General features: G+C 40.1%; 1 protein-coding gene across 2 annotated transcripts; it reads right to left on the reverse strand.

The window, feature by feature from the left end:
* Positions 1-3,704: 3,704 nt before the first annotated feature.
* On the reverse strand, positions 3,705-16,344 carry pdzrn4 (PDZ domain containing ring finger 4). 2 transcript variants are annotated; one of them, XM_046379589.1, is made up of 7 exons: positions 16,229-16,344; positions 11,805-11,903; positions 10,125-10,187; positions 7,837-7,938; positions 7,525-7,641; positions 5,840-6,904; positions 3,705-5,733 (listed from the first exon to the last, which is right to left on the reverse strand). In XM_046379589.1, the coding sequence occupies exons 1-7, from the start codon at positions 16,310-16,312 to the stop codon at positions 5,161-5,163; spliced, it is 2,103 nt and encodes a 700-aa protein (XP_046235545.1). In that variant the 5' UTR covers positions 16,313-16,344; the 3' UTR covers positions 3,705-5,160. The 2 variants fall into 2 exon arrangements, with proteins under 2 accessions (XP_046235545.1, XP_046235546.1); XM_046379590.1 differs by lacking the exons at positions 10,125-10,187; positions 11,805-11,903; positions 16,229-16,344 and adding an exon at positions 8,990-9,181 and having other exon boundaries at positions 3,707-5,733.
* Between the last annotated feature and the right edge of the window lie 609 nt (positions 16,345-16,953).

Genomic DNA, 16,953 nt, shown 5'->3' on the forward strand with positions numbered 1-16,953 from the left:
TGACCATCTACTTCCATACTTGTATTAAATGTGGATGAGAGTGGCTCTAACTAAAATGACAACTAGGGCGCATACCCACACCATGGCCACAGTCAGTCCACTCCTCTATTGACCGAAGACTTTAAATACAACTAACAGGCCTTTCTGCCTGGCTATTAATACTGCTGTGAGTCAGCGTCAGCGATCAGTCATGGGTGTGCAATAACCATATATGTAATGATCCAGTTCTGCTTAGTTTTAACAGCATCATCGGAACTGCTCCAAGCGCTGTGGATTTTTGATGCGTTCCATGACTCTTTCTCTCCCCCGACCCACCTGAACAGCACACCATCTATTTTCTTTATCTTTTTATCTCTTCTGGTTTACAAATTAAGCACCGATGATACATCCAGAGAAATGCAGAGACATTACTTGGAAAACTTGTGCCGTTCCACATAATTTAAAAGGCAATGCAGTGTACATAAACGGGAGAATTTGTATAGCACAAGTAAGCAGGCCTTGAAAGAAACATGACAATAAATTAATGCAGGGAGAAGAGAAATTCACTTGTACCAGCAAAGAAAAAAAGATTATGATGAAAAAAGAAAAAGATTATGGTGAAGTTTATGTTTGAAATTGACTGAAGTTTCACAGGAATACAGTTATTTGTCTTTCATGCAGAAAAGACAGAGAAAAATCTCCATTTTGTTAATTAGAATTCTGAATGAGCCATTAGTGCGTAATTGAGTCCATGAGTAGAGGTTTAATGAATGGAAAATTATCAGTCATTACCCCACCCTGATCAGTAATTTATTCCATAATAACACACAACTCTGGATCGGGCTGCATATGATAATATATGACAGACCTAGCTGTTGTCGGTATGACAAACAACACTGATTGATCAAATCTACGTCTGCAGGTCATTCATTCAACAATACACACAGCAAAACACATAAGTTTGCATCCCTGATTCATTTCCTCCCTTATTTTGCTGACCATGTGCACTTTTTCTGCATGGCCTCTCTTCACATTAATATGGTGGGACACATTCATACTTGGAAGCAACCCAGTGTAACTGCAGCTTTACACTGTTTAGCACAACTTCAAGGAAGCAATAGGGGGTTAATTGCCATGGCCAAGGACCCCTGAGTGTTAGCTGCCGAGGTAGGAGGGGACATCACTCATTTCGCACTGAGGTTTTCCCACAAGGTGTAGGGATTAAAATGAGCAGATTTGCACATAGAAGCATGCTTAAACAACCTTTAGGCTAAAGTCAATCTGATTACCATCAATTAAATAGATGCAGCATCCTGCCTATGTCTTTATCTTGTCAAGCCATGTAAAGCAAAATTAGAAGACTGTCTTCCACAGCCCCGCCCCCCCCCAAAAAACCCCAAAACATTCATCATATCTTGTATTTGTTTTAGATTGATTGTTGATGGTTCATATGACCAAACAACTATGAATAATTAGGAAACAATAACAAAGTGAAAAAAATACTTTTTTACTCCTATAATGGGGCTTCTGCTGAGGATTTCAAGTTTATTTGTGTCTTTTTTTTTTTTTAATAATGCCACACTGTGTAATCACACTTAAGTACACTCACACCTGAGCACACACACAAAACACCACCCCCTTCTTGTCAAGTTAAAAAAACAAACAAAAAAAAAGGCATCTCAGTAAAGAAAACCTGACTTTGTTCTAGTCCCACTCATTCACTCAGATGCTTCAAAGGCATCGTTAGATTAAAGAGAGCTGGGATAGCACGCTTTTTCATCTGTGCTACAGTGCAAGACTGAGCCACTCAGCTGTTGGAATCTGAATGAGATAGACAGATGAGAGGAATGGTTGAAGAGGAGTCAGGATATATGGATTTCACATATTCGTCTTGATATGTTTGGAGCAATACCCTGCTGTGAAGATACCGCTAGATTTGAGGTAAGAAACACTTGTAAAGTTCCCAACAAACACTTCACAAATACTGTTTACTGATGAACAAAATCACAATGATGTCTTCCTCAAGGAGTTGCAGAATCTTTGCAGTGGGTACTTTTATTTTTAATAAGGAAAATCAATGGATGTTACCTGAACTGAGCCCAGTACACACCAAGAGGTTCACTCTTGACAAGGTAGCAAATATTCCAAAATGTCAAACTATCTACTGAAGCTGCTTATGTTTTAACCATCTGCCTTTAATAAGACAATCACACAATTAACAGCATTGAGTGCATCCACACAGCTAGTATTGAAGCAGCATTTAATTTTGAGTGTTGTGTCTCAGCATCTAAAGTATAGTCTTCAAAATTAAAAATTGTGTACAACTGTGTATATTTTCCATAGAGTGTACAATAACCAGCATCATCGTGTAAGCACACAATCCTTATGGTACCCTGAGAGTTTTCTCTGTTAACTCCACAGTTATGAAATATTGAAACAAGGGTAGGTCTTCTTTAAACAAACATTTAAAATTTTTTTATAGTTATGGAGGCATTCTCTTTTTATGTCATGCCTTGATTCCTGAAGGCAGCATGCAACCTAAGCTTTAATGCCTCAGGATTAAGCCATGTATTTTGATTATGCCGTTGTGCTTCATAAAGGTATAGAAAGTCAAATCACTTTCATTGTAGGTTACCACACAACACCACTGTAACAGGTCAACATTGATTGAATTATCCTTGCTATGTACACTGGGATTAATCATTTATAATACTTTTGACTGCAGAGAATAATTTTTCAGTTCCTGTGCCACTTCTGTCACACAGATGTAACTGGCTGGATATTATGCAGGAAGATGGGTAGCTGTGAGAAAAGTGGGTGCTCTGCTCACCTGATTTAATATTATGCATAAAAACCCTGGCGATGGGGATGCCAGTCTGATGTCTCTCATTAATTCTTCAGTTCAGTGGGCTGCGGACAGACACAGCAGATTGACAGGGGATGTGGAGACTTCATCACACCCCCTTAATGCTTTGAAATGGGAGTATAGTTTAGCTTTGATGCCTCCTATCGCTAAACGGACATGTACACCCCCACCCCATCCCCAACAGACACACACACACACACACAGTCTCTATGCACCAGTGTCCCACCCCCACACACACTGTCAGTCAGTCATCCCAGTGTGAATACATGAATACTGTAAACTGTAGCGACAGGGTAAATTACTCTGTGCGCTATCAAGCCACGAAACATCAGAAAGGTTTATACTTTCCTGAGAATTTGAAAATGGAGATCCGGAGGCAGGTGTGGTACTTGTCCAGGTGCAGCAATCATTACAGTTCCCATTTAATTCACCCATGTGTTCAGTTAGCAATCATTTTCTTTTGAAATCACTCACAAATTCATTCACTGGTTTTAGAATGTGTCTGATTGATCAGAAGCACTTACAAGGATTTTCCTGCATCATGTATCTGAGATAAACATCATGGATGTAGCTGCCTCCTCTTATGTACTCCTTGACTGACACCACACACGCATATGATGACACATATATGATATGACGGAATTTTTATTCTAGAACAGGAAGATACAAGTGTTCCTGTTGTGCCTGTCCAAACAATCCAAACATGTAAACCACTGGACTACATGCATAATGCATGGTGGGTATGATAGAGACATTTCTCCCTGCACACTGACTCACATTCAAACTGAATTGCTAAAAACTTATGGAGCTCCGTGTGTTTGGAGCTAACACACAGACCAGCATGCTAACATGCTCACAATGACGAGGCTAACGTGCAGATGTTTGGGAACTGTAATGTTTACCAAGTTCATCACTCGAATTTAGCAAGCTAGACTCCTTACATTTGTACTTAACATGAGGTTATGGCTGATGGGAATATCATTAGTTCTCCATGTATTTGTTCATACACTAAAGCCTGGAAAATTTGAAATAAAATAGTAAAATAGTTGTTGATATATTTTAGTAAAATTCAATAAAGGTAATAACTGACTAAAAGTGAAATCTTTATTTTCCTTTTTTTATTATTATTATTGTTTTCTTACAAATTTAACCATCAACAAATACTGAACCCAAGGCCTCTTCAGTGACCTTTACAGTTATAAGCAGCAGGTTTGAGTTGAAAGGCTGCAATATTATACATTTTCTCAACAGTGCCTTGAAATGTTGGCCTTTCAAAAGGTAGCCATTTAATGTAAAACATTTATCAGATGGACTGTAAAAATTAAATTACAATAAATAGAAATAACAGTAAACAATATAAATATGAATCTATGAAACATTTTCAACATAATTAACACATTTATCATTTATAGGAAGGGTTGACTCAAGGGCTTGAGTCAATGTTTGAATTAACCAGGTATTTAACCACTTAATAGATCAGTTTTGACTATAACTTGAGGTAAAACTGTTTCAAACAAAGCCCTTCCAGCTCATGAATAATATGAGCTTTTGAGATACCATGATGATCCAGTGCATAAATTGAATGCTCTAAATTTTTTAGACAACTATAACTTAAGTGACATGATCAACACAATGAAAGAAGTGTTTGAGATACACATATACACAGATATTTCACAAAGTTCTTCTTTGTGTTGGTCTGGCATACAAAGTAGGCTACAGTACAATCAAATAGTGTCAGTTCTGACTTTTAGAGTTTGGTGATATGAACAGAAACAAGAAATTACAGCAAAATGTTTACAGTACTGTTGACATTCAGTGTAGAAAAAATCATTACAAAAAGTTTCTCCGTTTACAAAGTCTGAAAAATATTATTTTTTCCCTTTACAAAAAAATGCCACCTTGAACGAGGCAAGTGAAGTCACTTTTTATACAGTGAAACAGAAGATTGGACATCGAGACACAATAGATAACATATATGAAGTTAATGTGTTGGTTCTTCACTTTCTGAAGAATCCATTCGAACCAATATGCTACCAAAATCATTTGCTATGAGAAGCCAGTGCATTACCAAAATGTCAGTGTAAAAACAGTGGAAAGTTGCTGAGTATTCAGCTATTCTTAAAGTGATAGATACAAAGTTGTCTTAGAGATGCTACGGAGGTCCTCAGCAGTGACATTTTACTTTAACAAACAGTTTTCTTTTTTTTTTTTTTTTTATTTATTCATTTTTACATAGAGCAGTAGTTCCTGAAATGCAGGCTACCTGATATCAAAAGTGTTCGGTACTTAAGTTTATCTAGTACTGTATGTGTCTGCTACACAGTCGTGACAGATAGGAAGGCGTTATGTAGTTTGGAGCCCTCTGGGACTCTTGCCCCATGGCTCATCAGTTCCTGGATGGTCATCCAGTTATCCAGGATCTTTTTGTTTCGTTTCTTCATCATCTTTTTGTGACTGAGCTCTAAGATATTGATCTCCTTCCTGCCCTCAGCTCCACTGGTTGGCCCCTCCTTCAGACACTCGAGGCGACTCTTCTGCATGAACTCCCTCCTCTTCCTTTGCTCCCTGGCCCGTGCCAAGTGCTGCTTCCTCTCCTCTTTGCTCCAGTAGCGCCCCATCTTCATCTCACTCATAGCATCATCATCTGTGGTCATTCCCCCGCTCCTCTCCTCTCTGATCCTTAGCGCCCGCTCCCTTAGGATGCGGTCACGAGCAGGCCTCCGGGCCACATAGCGCGTGCCATCAGCGCGAACTTTGACCTTCCACTCAAGGCGAGGTTCCCCAGGGCGTCCACTCCGGTGCATAGGATCTCGACAGACACTGAGCAGACTCAGCTGGCTCTGAGAATACTCTAGGGATGAGTGCTGTTGTAGCAGCTGCATGTAGCTCTGTAACACAAAAAAAAACACTGTTAGCACATGACTGTCTTCAGGGTTGCCTTCCTCAAAAGTATATCAACATTAGGCTGACACATCTCTTCTTGATTGTCCCTACCTGAAGTTGCCTGGATCCCCCCTGACCTTGATAAGGGGTTGTCTGATACGAAGAACCATAGGAAAGCCCCCTTCTGGAATCTTTGGTCCTCCCTTTCTTTTCACACCTCTCATCATCTGCAGGTAGGGCAGGGTCTGACTCAGAACGGGAAGGGTTGCTCTGGTCTGGGCTGCTCGAGATAACAGGACCTGGGTCTGCAGGTCTACTACGGCTGGGTGTACCCTGGGGCTTGGGGATAGGGATGGGGCTGGAGGGTGTTGAGGAAGCCAGTCTGACATTTTTCTGGTTGGTGATGCTAATGTGTCTTTGCAGAGAATGATCAGGAGACCTCTCCACTCCTAGCGGTGTCGATCGTGCACTCTCTGCTGTGTTGTAGGCACTGGAGCTGTCTTTCTCACGGATCTTATCATTGTCTGACCTCTCTGGGTATTCGTGGATGTCAGCCAACCTGCCATGTCTCTTTCCATCTTTGGGGCTCCGTCCTGGTGAGGACGTGGCTTGTGAGGGGTCCAACTGGTGGGTCTGGCGGAGCTGATGCGCCTGCATGATACTCTGACACTCAAGCTCAATGCTGCGCAGTTCCTCATTTAACATTCTCAATTCGTGCTCTACTCCATTCCCTCCTCCAACACTATCTACATCATCTCTGTCCCCTCCTCCTTGCTCAGTGAGACTACACTCTATACTGTGTCGAATGGAGTACACCCCACACTCACCTCCATTTCGGATTTGACATTTGAGCTCCAAGAGTTGCTGGAAGCGATTCTCTAAACTTAGGATCCCACCTCCACCATTGTGAGTACTGACTACCCCTTCATGGCCTTGTCCTTTGGACAATGTCCTTGGTCCCCGGGTGTCCTGCGGGACTACAGTCTCTCTTCTTGTGTGCTGATGCTCTGCTCGCCATCGATCCCTCAGGCAGTGGGCTGGGGTCCTCCTGTGGAGTCTAGCCAGCAGGGGTTGGTGCTCTGGACTGTCTGTACTGTGTCCAAAGCCACTGTCCTTGTCTTGATTGTTGGAGGAACAGGTAGCTGTGTCTGTTGTCATCTCTTGTTCAGCTTGATGCTGAAAAAAAGTAAAAACAGTCAGTTGTCCTCAAGGGCAGTTTCATTCACTTGCAAGAGCTTCTTGCACTTGCTGCTGCATTGTTAAGGGAGGCTGATTAGCCAAGTATGCCCAGAAGTTATAAGCATATTGGAAAATTCTGCATCTTACAATTTGTACCAAAAATCAATATTCAATACCGATACAGAACCTTATTCTGAGAGAGGTTGGAAGTCATAATGTGGAGGTCAGGGTGGTTGATAAATGTATATGATGTTCATGCTGGATATCTGAGTTCCAGTCACAGCATAGTTAATGCTTGCCCTTTAATGTACCCTAATTGTGATCTTTTCATAACTTAAAGTAGGAGCTTTGGCTGCCCAACCTTCAGAACAGTTTGCTATAGCCATGATCCTGCTACCTAAATTGCCATGCGCAAATACTGTAGAAAGCAAGAGTTTTTAAAACATAGGCATTTGCCTAAATCAGCAAACACAGTTTGAATAATCATACGGTTATGTGAATCAATGCCCTGCCACCTTTATTTAGTCTCCTCCAATTCAATTCCAATTCCAATCCAGTTTCTTTTTTGGACTTTTGGTCTCTTGTTTTGATATATTTCTCTTAGTTTACGCTCTCACCTCATCTTCCCTATCAAAGTTATGTTCTTTCTGCTTCCTCCTCTCCTCTAGGATCTCCATCTTCAGCTCTTCCACAAGTTCCTGTTGCTCCTCATCAAGCCATACCTCCTCCTCCAGCTGAAATCACAACATCTTGTCAGAAATTTTGTCTTTCTATGTATATATGTGTTTCTTTGTGTGTAGAAACTCCAGACAATCATGCTGACAGTGTGAAGAAAAGCAAAAGGCACTTAGCAGGCAGCTGTTGTTATTTAGCTTGACATAAGTTGTCAAGATAGGGCAGGGAGGCTCTATAGTTGTTTGTGTGTTTACCTGGATTTCTGGTCTTGTCACTAGTAGTATGATGGTCCTTGTTTCTTCACTTGACAGCAAGGCAACGGCTTTCTCTCTGTCTTGCACTTCACAGCCATTAATCTGTACATCAGAGACAAGCATAGATGGTCATGTTCAGAAGACCAAACTTGTTGAAAGTCCCTGCCACATATCCAAGAAATGAAAATCTGTGCTTTTATAATCATCATCCATTTAACTGCCATTAATTAGATGAAGGGTGCAATAAAACCACCATTGTTCCCATTTCTGCAAGACACAACTTCAGTAATCACAGATACCCTTCTCTCTCTCACATACTCTTTCTGCCCATTTTCTCTGTCCATCAGTCTCTTTTCCACACCTTTCTTTCCTCCATCTCGACACAATCCCTATTAAAGGCCTGGTGGGCAGCAATGCTTGGTAAGTGGAGACAATGGCAAGTGTATAGCCCAACCTCACGAGAATCTGCTCTCACCACACAATTAACTGTTCTTTGACAGGTGGCGTTCATCTTTTCCACATGAGAGTAATGGGGCTGTCAGAAGAAGATAATAGGGCCAGAGGTAGAGCAGGCCCTGCTCTTCACAATCATTCACAATACTGGGACACGGAAACACTACAGTCAGAGAATGGAGGTATTTGTTGTGTTGTGTTGCAGTATATACAATAAATATGGAGAAGAGGTAATTTTGATACACTGCTGTTCAGGAGTTGGTATTGCTTACCTTGAAGTCACACAGTAAGTTTAGGTCAAATACATTTTATTTGAATAAAAATCAGTGCCTCTGAAAATCTACTTTATATAAATTAACAAGCATAAATGAGAAATTCACCTTTTCAGGGAGACATCACACAAAGTGGATTCATGCAAAATTATTTCAAATGTGACATACTTGTAATTGTTAACAGAATTTTGCAATAAAAACTGACGTGTTTTCTGACTTTACAAATACTCAGAATGATAAAGTGTGAAGTAAAATGCCTTGTATACACTGCATTTAGGTACAGTGTACTCAGTTTTTTCCACACTTAATAGGGTAGGATGCTATGTTATGCTGACAGATTAATTAAAAAAAAAAATCCCATCATGTTAGCTCAAGTTAAATGTATGGCTTCATAGCAACGTGGTGGTCTTTGCAACATAAATGCTCACTTTCCAAAGGCATTTAGCACTGTGTATTTGCCCCTTTACGTAAAAGACCACACTATTCTGCAGTACAATGACCTTATCATTTAGGGGGGGAAAAAAAAAACATGAAGGACAATTCAAATGGGAACACGTCTGCAAACTATCAGCACAGCTTACGGACTGTGTGGCTCTAGATGGTTAAATAGACTTTCACAGTCATGGCAAAAGCCAAACAGAAGGAGGGCAGTCAGGGGCAAAAGGTGTTTCCAATGAACTCATCAAGTGGATGGGTGGAGTCGACCTGACTTCACCCATCTACTTGATGAGTACATTTCAAGAGTATCCACTAAATGTAGACAATACAGCTACATACACATATGACACCCGCATATAATAAGTACTTATTATAAGTACAACAGCAGCAAAGGCAACAAGAACAAAAAAAAAGAAAGAAAGAAGAAACAAAGTCTTGTTAAGTCTTAATGAGGGACTGTTCACACACACCTGGTGCAGCTCGTTGAGTGGAGTCAGAAGTGCAAACCTTTTCACTTTGTTTATTCTATGTTCTAAACAATGGACACTGAAACTATGATGTGTCTGTAGTAGACTGGATATATTCAATGCAAAGAATAAAAGCTTCAGAGTGTGTATGTAAATTTGCAACATTGCAGTTGCACATGTCTAGAGAAGGCTATCACCAATCTCTGACCACATAGGTATTTTTGTTGAATGAGACTGAGAAAGACTGAAACAGTTTGGAGTGCTGGAGAAGATGTAGTACCTGTTGTAACTGTCACAAGGGATTTCAATTTCCCTGGTAAAACGAGGTGATTAAATATACATATGCTTGCCCAGACAGGAGTCATCAGCAGCTTGGCTGTCCTCTGAAAAGACTGCTTTATATTGGGCTTGGAGGATCAACCACGGCATATTTGTCCAACACAGACAAAAGAAACAGGAAATGTTATTTTCTAAAAAAAAAAAAAAAAGTTATTTCTTTAAATTTATTTTGTAAATACATGGCTGAAATCAAAGATATCATTCTGCAGGTGATGTGAAGAATCACTAGGGTTAAACCTAGACATGTTAGAAGCCATGTTGTTCACAGTATAACTTAGGAGTGAATGTTAGTTATGTTTAGTGAGATGAAAATAGGCACCTGTAGGATACGATCTCCTTCCTTGATGCGTCCATCTCTGGCTGCTATACTGTTTGGCTCCACCTGCACAAAAGAACATGAAAACTGATGCTGACAGACGATCAATTTGTATCTCTGAAATGCCACTGAGATACCGCTCTCTTGCCACAGCTCTCTTATTTCTGCTGTCAGGAATAAAACTCTGTTTTTTCATAAAGCAAACATGCTTATTTTCTTGCTGACAACCTCGTATTTTACATAGAGGTGGGTTCTCACAGGTACTTTTTTTGGTACTGACTTGCTTCTCATCCATCTTGAGTTCAAAAGCTTGTGTGGTGACACCTACTGAAGGTAACATCTGTGTCTTTGTCATCATTCAAAAGAGCATGTGAGTTAGTCATTGGATATGCAAGAACACTACAAGCCCTCAATAATCACTTCATAAACTTCAAGAGAAATACCTATGTGTGTGTGTGTGTGTGTGTGTGTGTGTGTGTGTGTGTGTGTGTGTGTGCGTGGGGGGGAGGGGGGGCAACTTCGTAGAAATGAAGGGAAAAAAAACAAAAAACAAAGCAAGCACCTACCAAAGTTGCACTGATACTATCCATACACAGGCCTACATTTTAATGAGGGAAATTAGCATTTTTATCCTTTTTTTATCAAACATACAAAAATAGATGCGCTCTGTCGGTGGGAGGCTGCTTTCACAGTCTTTTGAGGTTCAGCAGATGCGGGTATTGTTTGTGGTTTTGTTTTCAGATTCTTTGTCTGGTTCAAGAATTGGTGAAAAACCCGAGGATTAGCTGGTTGACGGTTTTATATACAAGTAACTGTACAAGGGTGGAAGGGAGCTAAATATACTGCGGGTCTTTGTACGCCAGCTGTATTTCTCATAACGGCTCCTACCTTTCACACCCTTGCCTTGTTTTGTTCATAATGGGATTGAAAGTGCACCTGCAGTCAGATAAAACATTTTTCTAATTCAGTTTGTTGTGTTTAAAGCCCTCATTACGCCATATAATGCAATAATTTGTTTTCATTTTGTCTCAATGTTTTGCAAGAGGAAGTATTTGAACAGCAAATCATTAAAAACAATCTCTGTAATATCTCCCTCTTTGTTTTCTGTGTTTGGTATTCAGATGGAGTACAGAAAACGAGAGAATGTGTTATTTCACTTACTGAAAGGAGAAGGTCGTCGCTCTGAGCTAATTAAAACCTTCAATTAAAACACGTTAAAGGAGGAGACATGAGAATGCTGGGACGGAAATCACATTTCAAACCTGACTTCCTCTTTAGCCATGCGTGGCTCATTCAGAGTTGATAAATTCACTGGCAAACATTCTTCCCTCTTTTCTCCCTAATTCAATTCAAGTTCCTCCCAGCTTCATGATGTAAAAACAGGGAATCAAATGGGATTTCTTTCCATCTTTTAATAACTTCCTGCACTGAAGGAAACCAGTCACAGGACTCTGAGTTTAATGTAACAAACATGCAGCCTTGTTTCTTTCAGACTTCATCAGGGAGTGCTTGTTTACACTCCAGAGTTTCTGCATTTTATTTTACGCTACAGAAAATATCTATTTTGCAGCACGTAATTGTGTGACTTTTCAGATACTAAAAAGAGTTAAATGTGTTAACAAGATGTAACACTATTTTTCACGCATTTTAAGAAAACAAAACATCAGGAACATGTGTCCCTACCTGGCTGACATAGATGCCAGTGTCCTCTTCGTCATCAGTCCTGTAGCACAGCGTCAAGCCAAGCTTCTCCTGGCTGTTCTGCCTACACAGCTCCACCTCCTGTTACAACAACCACAAAATAAACCAATAACGTTTTCTTCCAAACGTGTTTTCCCATGATATACCTGTTAGGAGTCTATATGCTTTCCCCAATGGATTTAGTAGTTTCCACAGCAAGATCTATTCAAACGTGGAGCTGACTCATCTTTTACAGAACACCTGAAATGGTACCACCCATGGTAGATGAGGACTTGCTTGATGGTTGTTTTCTGCGTTACCTTTCCTATCACTTTGGGAGTCTTTTGTTGTTCCAATTGTTCCAATATTGTGAATTATCTTTTGGAAAAGACAAAACTGCTACCCTCATTGCTGTCATTTGAGCAGGGTACCATTCGGGAAAGAGGTAAGTTTTTGAAATCAGATACATTCTTGCTCTACTTGATCACCTACACCAACTCATAGGCTGCTCCAACTTCACCCAGGATCAAGACCAAAAGTTGCAGGGGTCACCACATTAAAACTTAGCCAGGCACAATGAATGAACATACACACACACACAGTAGAACGTAAAGTACAATGTAAATGAACTATATAAGCACACACAGACACACGAACATAAACCCAGCATGTGCTTTGTACATCAGTGGGATAAAAGCCTGTTACTATCAAACTGAATCCAGCATGTGGCAATGTAAAAGGCTTTGATGGCCATAGTAATGGTATTTCATTGGCTGTTCCCCTCCCACAGGAAATTTCTCTAAATTTAACCCGGGCAGCTTCTGGCTCCTTTTGATCCCTGCTGTGTATAAAGGTAATCACATAAAGATAACTCTGGGGGTAATCTTTATTAACCCCACGCTGCCAAATTCATTTCCGTGAGGTGAAGTTGTGAAAGGAGGGTAGTGGGGTAAAAAGAGGATGACTGTGGGGGAGCAACAATTAAGCCCCAGCTCCCCCCTTTTTTCTGTCATGGGAAACCTCGATAGCAGAGATTGACAGGGGAAATAATTAATTTCTGTGGCATTTAACCCCCTGTGCAGACAGCCCTGACCTTCAAATGTTGTGGTGTGTTAGGAGTTTATAATTTTGTAATACCATCCGCTGGTCTTGACTACCCACACTTCTCACCAGTTTAGTGCACTGGCTGATTTATACAAACCCTGAGAGTAAATTAACAGCTGCATACAGTGCGAGCAGATCGCACTAATCCCTTGATGTCAGCACACACTGGGTGGTATTCCAGTTTTTATTGGATTACAGAAGTCAACTATCATGGTGTGAAGCCCACATGTGAATGATCTCCAGATGGGTGGAGCTGTTGGGTGCTGAAACTGTAGAGAGGCTTGATTAGTGAGGGTAGGATGATGTACCACTGTGGAGTTTGAATTAGGGCACAGCCCTAATTTCATGTGGCTTTTAATGCATTGTAACAATTGAGTTTGTTTTAGCTGCTTTTGGATTTTTTTTAAATATATAATCAAATATTTCATTAAGTGGTACTTGTCTATGCAAACTAATTTGGTGATATGGTCACTGGCTGCCTCAACACAAATTGAACTTGAATTGGTGTTGATGGTTTTTAAAGTTTGACAAAATGACCCTGATGATGCCTTCAGGATTCCCCTGTACCTGGTAAAAGACTGACATTACAAACTGGGGGTGTGGATATTGAATGATGTATGCATTTATTATGCAAGGAGTGTCTAGCAAAAGATGGTTTTCACTTGCATTGTGGTAATTATGGCTCATAGGAACTGGATATTTTGGCCTGTACTACATTGATTTTAACAATTCTTTATTTAATCTTCCTCTCTCTGGTCCCCCCACATTCAGGAAGTGCAATTTTAAATCACAGAGTACCCAGGTCTTACTTTTTAGTTAGTCAATGCTTGATAAAAAGCATTTCTGCTTTTTTAAAAATTCTTGCACTGGCAGAGCTCAATAAGATTCTTTATTCCTGTACCACCCATTTGTACCACCCATACCATTTTGTTTGTTTGTTTGTTTGTTTTTTAAGGAATTAAAATCCAGCTTTTGATGTTTGGCACCCACTGATGATGCATAATTAAGACATTTTTATTTGGTTTCAACTGGCAAACTACTAACTGGCTGCTTTCTGGCAGACTGCCACCACTTCAATAGCTGTGCTGTATAACAAAGCATTCATTAAAATCTGCTAATATTCAACATTATTTTGTCACGAAAGCAGATATCAATATCCAAAATGTGTAGCAATTGTTGAGAGGATGATAAACTCAGATAGTCATAGTAGCATTTTTAGTCACTCTGGGGATTGGAATTGTGATGGCTTGCTCTTCTGCTGTGAGCTTTAGTTTTTGTCCTTACAATGAAAACATTCATTTAAAAATGTGTTAACTCTGAAACTTCTACATCTGCTCCCTGCTACTTGGCAATATATAGTTTGGTGGGTTTGGCAGAAGTAGCAGGAGTATTTTGACAGCAGGAGTCCCCATGTGGACAATCGGTTGGATATGAAGCTAAACCTGTCAGAAGTAATGTTCCTGGGAATGGCAGCCCTATTCTGTTTCATCCGAGAGGAAAGCCATTCATGTTTCAGTTAGATACACATGGATGGACAGAGGTAAGTGAGGATGGCTGATTTGGTGTGTGTACGTCTGGCAGGTGGGGGTGGGAGTGTGTATGTGTGTGTGTGTGTGTGTGTGTGTGTGTAAAGCTGACCTTGTTCAGATACTACTGCTATTACAGCACACAAGCCCTGCAACCCCCCCGATCCCACCCCTGACACAAAAGAGACTCTTTCATCCAGATGACGCTGTAAGGTAAGGCCACAGCTGGCAGCAGAGGAACCCTAATGACCCACAATGCAGTTCACTGAACCAGGAAGTGCCCATTAAACCGAGGGGGAGCATTGACAGTAGCAAACGTCACCCATCAACGTCACCTAGCATGACCTCCAGGTCCACTGTCTGAGTGACATGATGCATCTGTTACATTGGAGACACTTGTGGGCACAGACCATTGACTGTATGGCAGACAGCACAGAACGCCCTCTTCTGATTGCAAAATTTTAGACATAGCCCAAATTATGTTTGAAATGTGCAGAGCAACATTTAACAAAAAGATTCTCCCTTTGAAGAAAATCTGACATTTATCATTCAATGCAAAGTGAATCACTTGGGTATATGTATTCACTTATTTGTAATTCAAACATTTGAGGCCATATTTGTCAGTGATGCCACTTTAAGTGAAACATATACTGTATGAACTGCCATGAAAATCAGTGGTTCAGACATTCATGGTCCCCAGAGAATGAATCAAATTAACACAGGCAATCTCCTGAATTTTCCACTGGTGCTATCATTAAATAAAACACAGTCATTTAAAAGTACTGTACTGTATAAATTGTGTCTTTCTATATGAGCAATGTGTGAATTAATCACATTCACAGTCCTCTGTAAAAGTCTCCTATTTAGAACTGAACATTGCTCAAACCTAGAAACCAGCTTTTGGCTTTGGATTAAAATCTCATCAATTCCATTCTGATACCAGTGAGTGGGTCCTCTTTACTATCAAACATATTCACAATTTCTGTTCAGTTTTAAGTGGCTGTCTGAAAAGTGGCACAAACAATTCTGAAGGTCAGCGCTTGAAGAAAGGGAATCAGCCTGTCAATTAAACACACTGGTGATTCAACAATGAGGCCTTTCAGAGAAGGAATTTCTTTGCTACGATTATGTTCTATCTTTAACCCAGGGACTTTGCTACACAAAATAATCTGAAGAGTAGGCCCAGTTTTCATAAGGGGAAGCCAATTTTCTTTTATTATTGTAGTAGCCAATTTTTCTTATATTGTTATGGGACTCGTGAGCATTATACAACAGCCTTGGGTTATCTCCTAGGATTGTATATTACAGACACAAGGATGGCCTCATGTCCATCTGCAAAATTAAACCTATTCAGTGCACTTACAATACAACAAATCTTGCTCAACAAGTATCTATACAGCTACCATTTCTATTGTAAAAGTATAGTTCTGTACATATCCTGCAGGTTCATTAGTATCATTCATCAGCATTACTATCAGTCTCTCCATCAGCCATTAAACAATGATAAAATAAGATCACCAGAGGAGGGCAAATGGACTGCCCAAAACAGAAAAGGTAAATCTTCCAGGGAGTATAAATATGCAAATCATATGTTAATTTGTCCATTGATCTCTCTTGTTTTCTTAATTATCTTTTGGTCATTTGATGCCCTTTTTGGATAGCTAACAGTACACAGATGAAAAGAAAAAAGGTTAGAGATCTGTAAACTGCAAATCGCAAACTGAAAATACAATATGTCATGGTTCCAAACCTGGCCACCATAACGATAAAGTACAGCAGGAAGATGCAAAACTGTACCTCATACTCATACTCTTCAGTCCTCTCTACCTCTGCTGGGTTATTGGACAGGTACTCTGGACATTCATAAAACTCATGTTCCATTGTGTGGATGGAATGACAGCTAAAGGGAGAAAGAAGAGAAGGTATCAATTATGTTAATGTATGTCCAAGATTCACGTCTTCATGTATCTCTAGCTTGAAATAATTAATACCAGTTAAATTTGGTCAGCGAGTAAGGAAAATGGTCCATGTACCACGTTCATCATGCTTCATGTTTAATAGTCTCTTTGAGGAAATGAAACAATTAAAGTTCCTTATCTAAAAGTGATATCTTTCTGTGTTGCATATCCAATGAGGGATCTCATTTTACAACAAAACTCTAAACAAGCAATGCAGACATCAACCATTTGCCCTATAAAAGCCATGACTTCAGTAAATTGTCAGCACGGTAACTGTCTCTCCATAATCATTTACCAGGGCTTGTAGATTTGTAGGATTTATATAGGACAAATTGATTTCATCTGCTGCCCAGCAAAACTCTAAAATTAGCCACAGAATGGACTTAGTACCAGAATGCCTGCTCTATCAGCCCAATGGCTTTTACTCGCCCAGCAAAAGTTTCCATTAAAGAAAATGGATGTAGCACACAGAAGGAATTATTGCATGTGGGTTTGGCTCTGCATAATGATATCACAGGGACAAAGTACTAAGCCATGCCAGGAGTTTCCACACTATGATACAAC

The sequence above is a fragment of the Scatophagus argus genome, chromosome 22 (assembly GCF_020382885.2).
Source record: "Scatophagus argus isolate fScaArg1 chromosome 22, fScaArg1.pri, whole genome shotgun sequence".
In the NCBI taxonomy this organism is placed as follows: domain Eukaryota; kingdom Metazoa; phylum Chordata; class Actinopteri; family Scatophagidae; genus Scatophagus; species Scatophagus argus.